This window comes from Equus przewalskii, chromosome 1, assembly GCF_037783145.1.
Source record: "Equus przewalskii isolate Varuska chromosome 1, EquPr2, whole genome shotgun sequence".
NCBI lineage: Eukaryota > Metazoa > Chordata > Mammalia > Perissodactyla > Equidae > Equus > Equus przewalskii.
Window position 1 is genome coordinate 119,623,990 of NC_091831.1, and position 13,213 is coordinate 119,637,202.

Genomic DNA, 13,213 nt, shown 5'->3' on the forward strand with positions numbered 1-13,213 from the left:
GAGCAAATAAACTAAAACTGTAATTTATTTTTTACAAATAGTAGTATCTTTAAAAATAATAATAGCCACCTGCCAATTGCAACATTTTCAGAAAATATAGGGTATTTTTTTTGCAAGCAGAAAAAGTAGAACTTTAAAAATCAGAAAACTATACAAAAACAGTTTATAATCGTATATGTATAAGATAAATAGCAGGGCTGCAACTAAGATGTATGCTGCCCCAAAGCGGCAATATGGCTCCGACCTCCTTCTGGGCCCCTCGTTACCTCCGACCCCAGGCTGGCCGCACATCCTCACACATGTCTGTAGCAGCTAGGTCCCACTGCAGGGGTCAACAGTTGGTCCCAGCAGAGGCGAAGGCGCAAACTTGCACCGTTTTTGTACCCTCTCAGGGGCCTGCTGGGGCTGGCACTCAGGACGGAGAGAGAGGGCTCTCCTGGGCTTTGGGGAATCTCTCTGGCTGCAGAAATTCCAGACTGAATCTTGGTTCCCTGTGTCTGGGAGGGGCTGTGGGTGGGCCGCAGCCAGCAGGAGGAGGAGGGAGGCTGATTGCTTTGTCAGCTTTCTGCTTAGCCTTGAGCGGGCGGTTATAAGCTGGGGCCGAGGGGCCCAGAGCCAGAGTCACCCTTGCTGCAGTGGGAACAGGGACAGTGGCAGTTGTGGGGACAGCATGCTGGTCAGGGGGCTTCCTCTGCGCTCAGTCTTGGTCAAAGGCTGCCAGCCCCTCCTGAGTGCTCCTCGGGAGGGCCCGGGGCACCCCAGGGTGCCCACTGGAGAGGGAGCCGGCATGTCCAGTCACAGCCCTCGCCCCTTCAAGGAGATCCCCTCCCCTGGTGACAATGGCTGGATAAACCTCTACCATTTCTGGAGGGAGAAGGGCCCAAAGAAATTACACTATCACCACTTCCAGAATTTCCAGAAGTATGGCCCCATTTACAGGTAAGCCTGGCAGAGGGTGGGGCTGGCAGGAGAGGGGGCAGGGGGTCTAGGCAGCCCTACAGCGTTCCCCTCCCCAAATGGCCTGCTCTCCCGTTCCAGGCCCTTGTTCACCATGATTTCATTTCTCCATGCCTGGGATGTGGCAGGAGGAGGGATAAGGCTTCCAGAATGGGGGTTCGGTTCAGTTCTTAGCGCTGAGCCCTCACCCCTCCCCAGGTCCTACACCCTTTGAAACTGTATAGGGGGGTGGTAGGAGAACAAGCCCTGTTAACTGCCTTCCTACGTCCATCATCCTCAGGACACCTCGGAAGGTAAGTTCATCAGCCCCATTGGTAGAGGAGCCTGAAGCTCAGAGGGGTTAGGATTCTTGCCCTGGTCCCCCACCTGGATCCCTGTCCTGCTGGGGTGCTGGCCTTCCCCCTCTGCCCTGCTTGTTCTGGTTTAGCAGGTTCTAAGGTGGGTGGGCTTCAAGCCACACCTGGGTTCTTTTCTGAGAGCACAGTTGAGGGGGATGGGAGATGGTGGAGGTAGTGACTGGGGGCAAGGAGTGGACACCAGGAGGGACAGTGCCTTTTACTTTAAGTGAAGGATCAGGAGGGGCAAAGGGCATCATTTGACATGTTGGCTGGCTTGACGGGTGGGATGGTGGTGGGAGGGCAGGCTTGTTTGTGTAGGGTCCAGCTGCTCACTCCTCGGAGTCACTCCCTCCCTCTCCCACAGCCCCTTTGAAGTCTAAAGTGCCTTTTTTACAGCTGGGTGGAGACAAGGAGAACCCCCAGGCTGAGTGCCAGGCTTGGGAGGTGGCTGCTCTGAGTCCCCTATCCTGTCCCAATCCTCCACCCCCTCCTGCCCACCACCTCCCTACACCCCCGTCTCTGTCTGTGTCTCTATCTCTGCTAGGCCTGTCAGTGCCTCTATCTCCAACCTCATTTCACAGAAAACTCTCTTTAAAAAAAAAACAAACAACTTTTTGTTTTTTTGAGGATTGGCTCTGAGCTAACATCTGTTGCCAATCTTCCTCTTTTTTTTTTTTCTCCCCAAAGTCCAGTACATAGTTGAATGTCCTAGTTGCAGGTCATTCTAGTTCTTCTATGTGGGACACTGCCACAGTATGGCTTGATGAGCCGTGCATAGGTCTGCGCCCAGGATCTGAACCATGAATCCTGGGCCTCTGAAGCTGAGCACGTGAACTTAACCACTATGCCACAGGGCCAGCCCAGAAAGCTCTCTTTATTCCCTGCTTCCTCCCCTCCTCCTCCTTCCCTGCTTCCTGTCCCCCCAGTAGGAACTCCTTATTTTGTCAAGCCCCTTTCTGTTTTCTGAGACACTATTATCTGAACCTTGAAGTTGATATTATCATCCCCACAGTACAGACAGGGAAACTGAGGCCCAGGAAGGAGAAGGGTCTTGCCAAGTTCACACAGCTCATCAGGGCAAAGTCAGGGTTGAAACCCCAAATGTCTGACTTCCAGTTGCTGTGTCAACATTATATTCTAACTTATAGCCTGGAAATGATAAACTTCTGATTAAAAGTGAGGAATTTAAAATATAACTTTCATGGGGTTTTTTAGTAATACAAAGGCTGTTCCTGTTCTTTATAGAACAATTTAGAAAATATAGACAAGCACAAATGAAAAATTGAAATCAGATGCAATCTCAATTTTGATAATATTTATGTGCTGTTAAGAATGCAAATAGAGGGGGGTGGCCCTGTGGCCAAGTGGTTAAGTTCGCGCGCTCCGCCTTTGGTGGCCCAGGGTTTCACTGGTTTGGATCCTGGGCGCGGACACGGCACTGCTCATCAGGCCACATTGAGGTGACATCCCACATGCCACAGCTAGGAGGACCCACAACTGAAAATATACAACTATGTACTGGGGGGATTGGGGGAGAAAAAGCAGGGGGGAAAAAGAAAAAGAAGGCAAATATGTTATATATGCTTTTAGGTGTTGTCCCACAACAATATATCAAGGACTTCGTTCCTCTTTTCTCTCTTTAATACAATTTAAAAAGGCAGGATAGTAGTCCATAGTACAGATAGCAATATTTTTTTAGCCAGGCCTTTAAAGTGGACATTTAGCTCACTCTGGGTCATTTTGCTATAGACACGATGCTGTGATACGCATCCTTATCCATCGGGCATCACTGTCTGATGTTGGATCATTGCCTTGGGCTAGATTCCCAGAAGGAAAATTGATAATAATAATAGCAGTTCAAGGACTTTGCTGGGCTGGGGTAAGGATATGGAGCTAGTGGTGTGAGGACACGTGGTGGCTGGAAAAACACTGAGAGGGTTTTCTGGGAGGTGGGGGACAGAGGCCCAGGAAACTCATGAGGGAAGGTAGACCCAGGCTTATGGGCCAGCAGTTAAAGCAAGATCTCTCCCCACCCCCAACCTCCCCTCCCCCCTCCTCCTCTTCCCCATTCCTCTCCTCCCCCTCCTCTTCTGAGAGGAAGGAATAAGGGGAGGAACGGAGGGAGGGAGGGAGGGAGAGAGAACTTAGCTTGTACCTGTATGTTATGATATTTTACCTCAAAGTGTGTCTTGGATTAACTTTCTTATGCAAAAGGCGATGCAAGGGAGCAGTGGAATTTTCTGTTGTTTCCTACTGGCTGTTGTTTACAGAGATGACCTGCAGAGGGTTTGTGAGGCAGATCTATCCTTAGGGTCTGTTTGACCATGGTTTTATTTTAACAGAGAAAATGTGCTTTGTCGGTGCCTGACCCTTGAGGGCCAGGGTGGCCACTCCCAGAATTTCAATCCTAGAGCCTAGAAGTGATTGACTGGCTTAGTGTATGGTCTGCCTAGCAATGTACATGGAGTCGCTCCAGTACAGGGCCGCTCCAGTGGTGATGTGAAGAGGCCATGTGTCTGAGCTCTGGGGTGGGCGAGAGCGCGGAGGGTGCTGAGGGTGTGGAAGTACAGGAAGAACGAGCATGGGACAGACGGAGGACCTGACGGTCCATGGAAGGCCCTGGTGGGGGGTGGCCCTGGTTCTGGGGGGCGTGCTGTGGTAGGGCAGCAACCACTGTGATGATAAGAAGAGCATAAAGGTGTTAGTCATAGAATGCCTAACAGGAGTCCTGTCCATAGACTTCATATCATCTTATCCTTCAGCACTGTATTTATCTCCATTTTATAAAAGAGGAAACAGACTCAGTGGGGGTGACAGCTTTGCCTCGGGTCACACAGCAAGGAGGTTGTGGAGTGGGGATCCACTCCCAGCCCGTCTGCTCTGTGCTCTCGGCCATGAGGCGCTTACAGATGAGCTGAGCCCTGGGTCCTGACTGTCCAGGGTCTGCATGGCTCTCCTCGAGTCCTTACGTCATAGCCCCTCTCCTCTGCCCTTCCAGGGAGAAGCTTGGCAACGTGGAGTCAGTTTATATCGTGGACCCTGAAGATGTGGCTCTTCTCTTTAAGTTCGAGGGTCCCCATCCGGAACGATTTCTCATCCCACCCTGGACCGCCTATCACCAGTATTTTCAGAAACCTGTTGGGGTCCTGTTTAAGTGAGTCCTGGGCCATCTCCCAAGGGCTGGAGGGAGACAGTGGGCAGCTGTGGCAGGCAGAGGCTGGGGCTCTGGTCCCAGTGAGGGGCTGGGACCGTGCTTACCTTGCCCGTTCTAGCTGGGGCCTATGGGCAAACCCCCATCATCCTCCTGCCTCCGTAAAACAGATGACAGCAATGGTGAACTGCCCTGCCAACCTCAGGGAAATGGCCAGGCTGAAAACATTAGTGAGGAAGTAAAGACCCTGCAAAGTTCTCATTGACTGCTTCATCAACGGAGTCTGACCTAACTGGGGACCTGCCATGTGCCAGTCCTTGTGCTAGGCTGAGGGAGTACAGTGACAATTAGGCCAGGGCCCCTCACAGTGTAAAGAGGCAGTGAGAAACATGGACGAATCAGTGTATTTAAGTGTAATGGATACCGTTTTCTACCAAATTACTCATCAAAAATTTACAATGTGACACTATCAAGTGCTGGTGAGGATATGGAGCAACTAGAACTCTCGTAGATTGCTGGTGGGAGGGAAAACTGGTGCCACCACTTTGGAAGATGATTGAGTATCACCTCCTGCAGCTGAATATTCACACATATGACATAGCAGTTCTGCCCTCTGGGATAAACTCCCAAGACTATCCACTGCCCCAGGGGCCCTGTACTGGCATGTTTGCAGCAGAGCTTTTCACAATAGCAAAAACCAGGAAACCACCTAAATGCCCAACAGGAGCGCAAATGAGTGAGCGGTGGCACACACCAGTCTAAATGATCGGACTCAGTGACCCACAGCTCTACAGATGAGACTTAGAAATATAAAACTGAGTGGAAAAAGCAAATCATGACAACTTTTATAAGAAGTTGAAAACAAGTATATTTTCTAAAAGTATGTTTTAGAAATGTATGTAGATCAGATACAGCTATATACAAAAGTAAGCAAGGGGGTCAGGTTGGCAGTCCCCTCGCTGGGGAGGCAGGCTGTGGGGCGCGGAGCAGGTGGGCACAGCAAGCTCCTGTCAAGTTCCTAGTTTTCTCGTTGGGTGGTGAGTTTCTAACAACATTCTTATAAACAAACAAAGCCCCAAAACTACAAAGAGGGCTTTGCATGGATCTATTTTCAATAATGGGCCGCAAGCTGAGGTTTGTTGTTAACCCAATTCTGAGTACTTGAGCTCCCCCACCAAAGTGAGCAAAGTGCACAGGGGGAGAGACTGGTCAACTGTGTCTGTGCAGGGCTCAGAGAAGGTGACAGAGAGGGGCCTTGAATGGCAGGAGGAGAGCATCGGCCAGGAGGAAGGGGACAAGGTGGGGAAGGCATGTCTGCAGCCCAGGGAAAGACCAGAGGCTTGAATGTCACTTCAGACTCTGAGGATATGAGTTCTCGGCTCGCGGCAGCAGCACAGGGAGTGGAGGGAGGTGGGAGTTTCGAGGGGTTTTGCTCTCCTTCGCCTTCTTTCTCCCTGTCTCCTCCCCCAGGCCAGGCAGAAGCTGGGAGGAGGTGAGAGGCAGAGGGTGTTGGGAGCAGGTGGGGGCAGGAGTGGACGTGGGTGCTAGACTCTGAGCTGCGGCTCTGCCTCCTGGGAGGGCCGAGGCAGCCCTGTGTTTGCCAGGCCTGGGGTTTGTGACCATGAGGGCCCGAGGGCCCATGTTTTCTCAGGAGCTCAGACGCCTGGAAGAAAGACCGGCTAGCTCTGAACCCGGAGGTGATGGCTCTAGAGTCCATAAAGAACTTCATTCCCCTGCTGGACCCGGTGTCGCAGGACTTCGTCAGCCTCCTGCACAGGCGCATGGAGCAGCAGGGCTCCGGAAAGTTCTCTGGTCCCATCATTGAAGACCTGTTTCGCTTCGCCTTCGAGTGTAAGGGGCTTGCACCTACCTGGCCAAGGTCCTAGGGGTGGGAGAACTCAGAGTCCCACAATGAGACCTAACATGGACCCTGAAGAACTATCAGGATTGGCTTGTGGCATGAGCTGCTGGAAACATTCTCCACCATCAGCTACCTGGGAGGAGCTGCACACTCTCATCTGGCATTCATGCTGTGGGGGCAAGGGTCTCCAAAATGTAGGTCCCCATTGTCACTAATCTCCAAAACCCAGAGCTTGGCTCAGCCCTTCATTCCACACATCTCCCTTTCCTGGGACATAGCCCTCTGAGGTCGGGGAGCGGAGGGGTAGATTGGGTGGTTAATTTGAATTGGGTATTTGAGGATGTCTGGAGTTATCCCGATGGGGTAAGGAGGTGGGGTGGTATAGCCGGAGGGGACAGCACATGCAAAGGCCCTGTGGCTTGATGGGGATCATGTGTTCAGTGCAGGAGATTTAGGATGCCCAGAGTTGTATGAAATCATCATTCAAATTTCTGACCCAGTATGTGGGAAAAACTTGGAGGTGTTGTGACTTTTTACGTCCAGACACAGTGGGCCCAAGATGGTCATTTACTGGGGATTTAGTCTGCCAGTCTCCCATCTGACCTGTATCAGGAAGTATTTAGCCCGTTTGGTCAATGATAGATGAGAACTCTCTCTTCCCCTGAGGAAAGCCCAGAGGCTGCTTGGGATGCTGGTGGAAGGGGAGGCAGCCTGTGTCCTCTCCCAGCTCTGCTGGAGGCTATGCTTCCCACCCAAGGGATCCCTTTTCAGGGTCTTCCACATGCTCCTCTGCAGGACCTGAGTGGTTGCCAGAAGGGCAGTTCTCCTCAGCCCAGCAGTTTCAGCCCCTTGGGACTCAGGCCTCAGTTTCTTTACTGAAGAAATGAGGTTGGGCACAGATCCTACGGGTGTAGGGCGGGGCTGGGAGCTGTGGCTCTCAGAGGGCTGGGTTGGGAGGGGCTCCTCAGCCTCTGCCTCCCCATGCAGCCATCACCAACGTCATATTTGGGGAGCGCCTGGGGATGCTGGACGAGATAGTGGACCCTGAGGCCCAGCGCTTCATTGATGCCGTCTACAAGATGTTCCACACCAGCGTCCCCATGCTCAGCCTCCCCCCAGACCTGTTCCGTCTGTTCAGGACCAAGACCTGGAGGGACCATGTGGCCGCATGGGACACAGTTTTTAGTAAAGGTGAGGGCTGTACCCTGGGCAGCCAAGTCTGGGGGCCAGGAGAGCACTGTGTACCTCAGAGGGTGGAACACCAGCCCTGCGGGGGGCTGAGGGTAGAGAGAGAGAGACAGCTGGAAGCCCCAGGCCTCAGCCTGCCTCTTTGTCCCAAGTTATGTCAGTGAGCACTGACTTGCCATGTAGGAAACGCAGCCCCTGGTGGGAAGGGATGGGTGTGAGGAAGGCCCTGGAACCCCTGGAAATGGTGGGCTGAAGGCCAGCTATTGGGAATGATTAGATTTTTCTGGAGAAAGAGGATCAAATTCCATCATATTCTTCCAAGGAGCCCCTGATCCCCAGAGGGTTAAGGACCAGTGTTTCAGACATGGCTGTGCCTGGTGACAGAGTAGGACTTTGGTGAGAGAGATTGGTAAGGCAGCGTGAGGAGGACTGATGGGAGTGTGGTGGCTATGTCAGACCTGGAGCCAAATCCAGACTCTGCCCCTGACACCCACATGACCTTGTGCAAGTCTCTACCCTCTCCGGGCTTCTGTCTCCTAAGCTGTAAGATCGGGAGGATATCACTTATCCCATACAGCTGTGGTCAAGAACTAAACGGAAGATAAGAAGCACTTAGCAGAGTATGTGCTCAGTAAAGTGGCAGCCTAGAAAGCCGAGGGGTCCTGAATCCCCACACCCTTGGTACAACCTCTCACCAAGGGTCACGCTCCTTCCCTCCCACCTGCAGAGCCCTCACTCTTTCCCCTTCCTCCTGCCCCACAGCTGAACAATACACCGAGAAATTCTACCAGGACCTGAAACAGAAAAGACACTTCGACAGTTATCCAGGCATCTTCTACCGCCTCCTAGCAAGCAACAAGCTGCCCTTTAAGGACATCCAGGCCAACGTTACCGAGATGCTGGCGGGGGGCGTGGACACGGTGAGGTGGCTGAGGGGGAAAGCCTGTCCCTACCTGTGCTCCTGTGCCCCTTCCGCACCAGCCTGCCTCGCTGTTCGAAAACCTGCCCATGTGGGGTAGAGCTCCCTCTCCTGCCTCCATTTCTTAGAAACTAATCTCCACGAAAGGTGAGGACAAGTCAGGTCACCCAGGGAGCATGCCTTGAGGCTGACCCGCCATTTTTGCTTTGCCTGTGAGAAAGGAGCGACTAGGTGCGGGTGGCGAGCCCAGGTTCTGCATGGGGTCTTTAAGGGGGATACCCTCCAGTCAGGGGTGGGGGACACAGCTCACTTGATTCAGGAAGGCGGGCAGGACCTCAGCAAAGCTGGGAGCCAGTGGAATTTGCCCTGGGCTCTGCCCTCCAGGGGCTTTCATTCTGTCTTCCATCCTCTGGCTCCAGACCTCAGCCCCCCACGGTGCCCCTGATGCCAGAAGCCATCTTCTGTGGTGTCTCCCTCATGCCCTTTCCACAGCCAGTGTGATACCTCAGAAGCTTCTCTTCCTGAACGTCAAAACGTCTCTGTCATGTGTACCATTCCTTTTTCCAATATCTTACACTTCCCCATGCTACTGTGATAGTGAGGGTTAGTTATTTAGTGTTTATTGATTATTAGTTATGAAGGCACTGAGACTATAAGGATGAGTACAACAGACCTCAATGCCCCAAATGGCTCAGACAGAAAGACTGTGTGACTTTGCTGGGGCTGCGTAATGAAGCACCATACACTGGGGGCCTTAAACAACAGAAATTTATTTTCTCACAGTTCTGGAGCTAGAAGTCCGAGATCAAAGTGTCAGTAAGGTTGGTTTCTTCTGAGGCCCCTCTCCTTGGCTCGTGGACTGCCGTCTTCTCCCTCTGTCTTCACATGGTCTTCCCTCTGTGTGTGTCTGTGTCCTAAGCTCCTCTTCAGATAAGGACACCAGCCCTGTGGGATTAGAGCCCACTCCTATGACCTCATTTTACCTTCATTACTTCTTTAAAGGCCCTCTCTCCAAACACAGTCACATTGTGAGTTACTAGGGGTTAGGACTTCAGAATATGAATTTAGGGGGTGGGGCACAATTCAGCCATGACCGGGGGGCAACATGTGCCAGACGACCACCATGCTGTGCTACAGGGCTGGACGACCGGGCACGGACCAGGCACTGACAGCGCTGAGAAGAGGGAAGGGACTAGCGTGCCCTTGCAGGGCACAGAGAGCACTCCACAGGGGAGCTGACATTCAGCTTGTGTCTTGAAGGCTGTTGCCAGGAGGAGACAGGAGAAGGAACATTTCAGGACTAGGGAGAAGCGTGTGGCAGCCCCCGGCTCAATACCTTTCTTTCCCAGGTGTCATATTTACATTGTGTGCTAATGGAGGAGCTCTGGTCCCTGTGACATGCTGCACATGGAGCCTGTGAGCAATTTTAAACATAGTTCATTGTCAGTTATGTAGAAGAGCTCTCCAAAAATGCTCACCTGTACCAAAGCAGCTATTATTATTAGGTAACATTTGTTAATAATGTACTATATGGCAGGCAAGGTCCTAAGTTTTTCACATGTGTTAACTCATTTAGTATTCACAAACAACACTATGAGGTATGTTACTATTACCCGCCTTTTTCAGATGAGGAAACTGGGGCACAGTGAGGTTAAGTAACTTGGTCAAGGTCACACAGCTAGTAACTTAGTGGACTATCTTATTAAACAATTATCTCCTGAACACCCACTCTGTCAGGCCTTGGAGGTAGTGAGACAAATACACATATTTGATCCCAGCCTTGCAGCAGGAGTAGTAGGCAGGGGAAGGGAACTCTAGGAAGAAGAGACAGCGTAAGCAGATTTCTGGGCTTCAGGAGCTGTGTGTAGCTCAGTGTAGCTAGAGCGTTAGGTGCATGTTGGAGAGAGGTGGTGGTGGGGCTGGGAGCAGGAGGCAAGTGTTGGGGGGTCTGTGGGTCAGGCCAGAGCCTCTGGACTTGACCTGGGGGCTCCGGTGAGCCAGGCAAGGATTTCAAGCTGGGAAGCGACTGGATGGCATTTTCTCGTGATTGCCTCTGCTGGGAGGAAGAAGGAGAGCATCCAAGCGTCTTGGACGCAAATGTGATCCTTGGTGAGATGTGTCAGCAACCTGTGTCCCAGCCCTCAAAGGGAGGGCTGCTCTAGATGGGGCCCCAACACTGAGGAATCGGGGACTGTGAAGCTCGATGGGGGTCACTCACACCTCTGTCCCGGGCTAAGGGTCACGCCCTCTGGCTGATACCAAGATTACCTGGTTAGTCTCAGTGTATGCCACATGCTAATTGCAACACTGATGGAAAACAGGTCTGGCTGTTCTGGCTTCAGCATCTTTGTGCCTCACCTTATGCTATGCTGCGATGGGCTCATGCTAAGGTTTAGGGAAGTTCTACGGGGGAGAGGGCTGGTTGTTCAAAAGGAATGGCAGACATTCAGGAACGCAAACGTTACGGAAGTACCATCTGGCCTCTAAAAGCCTCTGGAGTCCTTTGGAAGGCGGCTTTGGCTGTGTAGGTGACCCTCTACTGGCTGGGGAGATGGGTGGGCTCTGGTGACATGAGGGACAAGTGCTGCCCCAAAACTTCCTGGCTGGGCAGCAAGAAAGGCTTCTTGGACAGTCGCCTTTTGAATTGTGTTTTGTTTTCGTGGATGGTAGTCTCTGGCTACTGGGATGAGGGTGGGGAGAGGTTCTTGGAAATGAAAATTTAGCATGGGTCTAGGTACCCCAGGAGTGACAGGCCCTCCTGGTCTTCTGCACTCCCACACTGCCTGCCAGACGTCCATGACGCTGCAGTGGCACCTGTACGAGATAGCACGCAACCTAAGGGTACAGGAGATGCTGCGGGAGGAAGTCCTGGCTGCCCGGCGTCAGGCCCAGGGAGACACGAGCACGATGGTGCAGATGGTCCCACTGCTCAAAGCCAGCATCAAGGAGACCCTGAGGCAAGCCACTGCCCAGCCACGCCTGCCCCACCCCACCCCCAAGATCCCTGGGCAGGGCCAGGGTGGTGGCTGGGGACAGGGTTACAAGGGTGGGCTGATGGAGGAGACTGGTAGCAGGAAGTGAGAAGTCTGGAGGAGGCAGCTGGGAATAGGGGGGAGGAAATAGAAGGCAGGTTCTGCCTCCAGATTCCCGCAGGGCGTTGCGGCTGGGGCTGAGAGGCCATGCTGGGTGTGGGGGCCTTGTCTAGGCGTTAGGGCATCAGCTTCTGAATGCCTTCCTCTGGCAGACTCCACCCCATCGCCGTGACTTTGCAGAGATACCCCCAAAACGACTTGGTTATTCGAGATTACATGATTCCTGCCAAGGTGGGTACAGCAGGGGGGCCGCCGGCTGTCAGGCAGACAGAGGCGGCTGGGGGCAGACTGCAACTGCATGGAGTGGTGGCAGTGGGGTACCTTTCTGTCCTGCCTTTCTCCCTGGAGCTGACTGGTTGGGTCTTCGGCAGCAGCGGTCCAAGTGTGAATGAAGGACAGGGGTGGTGGGCACAGTAGGTGATGGTCTCTGGAATGTGGCTGGAGCCCAGTGAAAGGAGGGAGACCCCATGGGCTTCCTGGGTCTTTTGGGGCCCTCTGGGGCTGAGGAAAGAGCAGGAGAGTTCCTTGGGCCATCCCCGGCCTCAATCATGCCCAGTTGATGGGTGAGGCTCAGGAAGGGGTAGGCCACGGCCTGTGCTGGATAGCTAGGCAGCCAGGCTGGGGAGTGGGAGTGGGGAAGCTGGGTTATGCTCTGGGCTGTGAGGAGGTGAGGCCTACTCAGGCCTTTGCTTACCTTGTCCACAGACACTGGTGCAGGTGTCCATCTATACCATGGGCCAAGACCCCACCTTCTTCTCCAATCCGCGCCGTTTTGACCCGACCCGATGGCTGGATAAAAACAAGGACCTCACCCACTTCCGGAACCTGGGCTTTGGCTGGGGTGTGCGGCAGTGTTTGGGCCGGCGGATCGCCGAACTGGAGATGACCCTCTTCCTCATCCATGTGAGTCTAGCCTAGGGACATCTGGGCACCTGGGCTGGCCCTGGCCCTAATGAAGGCACCGACTCTCCTACGCCCATCTCTGTCCAGAGCCCAGGGAGGGCAGGCCTGGGGACATCTGTCTCCTGGTACTTGCCCTCCCCCTCCCCCACAATTCTCTGCTGCCTCCTCTTTGGGGCTAATCTGCTCACCACCCATTGGTGCCCCCAGCTGTCTGCTCCCCAACAGTGGTGATGGGATGGGGTGCGGCGGGATAAGTTTCTGTAGACACTAAAGTGAAAGCCTGAAGCAAGGGGGCCAAGCACTCAGGTATGTTTTCAGGCACCGTGCAGGCTACACAGGAGCTGGCGGGACCTCTGGGAGCTCCTCAGATCACAGGCCTGGCCTCCAGCTGAGGGAGCCTGGCCCAGGGGGCACAGACCCTCCCTGCCTCTCCCCTAAGCCCACCTCCCCCTTTCTCAGATTCTGGAGAACTTCAGAGTTGAAATCCAACATCTCAATGACGTGGACAGCACATTCGGCCTCATCCTGATACCTGAAAAGCCCATCTCCTTCACCTTCTGGCCCATCACCCGGGCCCCACCCCAGGCGTGATCAGAGAGGTGGTGTGGGAAGGCCCGGAGGGTGGGGCCTGTGGAGGTGTCCGTGACCTCAGTCCTCAGTCCCTCTTCCCTGCTCCTTTCTGACCCGCTCTGACGGGTGGAGTTGGCCCTCAGTGGTCAACTGCCCCACTCAGCTGAGGCGTTTCCCCCTTCCCCCTCTTTGCCCACCCCATGACGGCAATAAACAGCTGAACTTTGTGAAGCA

At 53.5% G+C, this 13,213-nt stretch overlaps 1 protein-coding gene across 2 annotated transcripts; it reads left to right on the plus strand.

Moving 5' to 3' along the window:
* Positions 1-285: 285 nt before the first annotated feature.
* CYP11A1 (cytochrome P450 family 11 subfamily A member 1) lies at positions 286-13,213 on the plus strand. Of its 2 annotated transcripts, XM_008543945.2 has the most exons (9): positions 286-939; positions 4,294-4,449; positions 6,098-6,297; positions 7,295-7,498; positions 8,258-8,415; positions 11,205-11,371; positions 11,659-11,737; positions 12,212-12,409; positions 12,869-13,213. In XM_008543945.2, the coding sequence occupies exons 1-9, from the start codon at positions 671-673 to the stop codon at positions 12,998-13,000; spliced, it is 1,563 nt and encodes a 520-aa protein (XP_008542167.1). In that variant the 5' UTR covers positions 286-670; the 3' UTR covers positions 13,001-13,213. The 2 variants fall into 2 exon arrangements, with proteins under 2 accessions (XP_008542167.1, XP_070431347.1); XM_070575246.1 differs by lacking the exons at positions 11,205-11,371; positions 11,659-11,737 and having other exon boundaries at positions 506-939.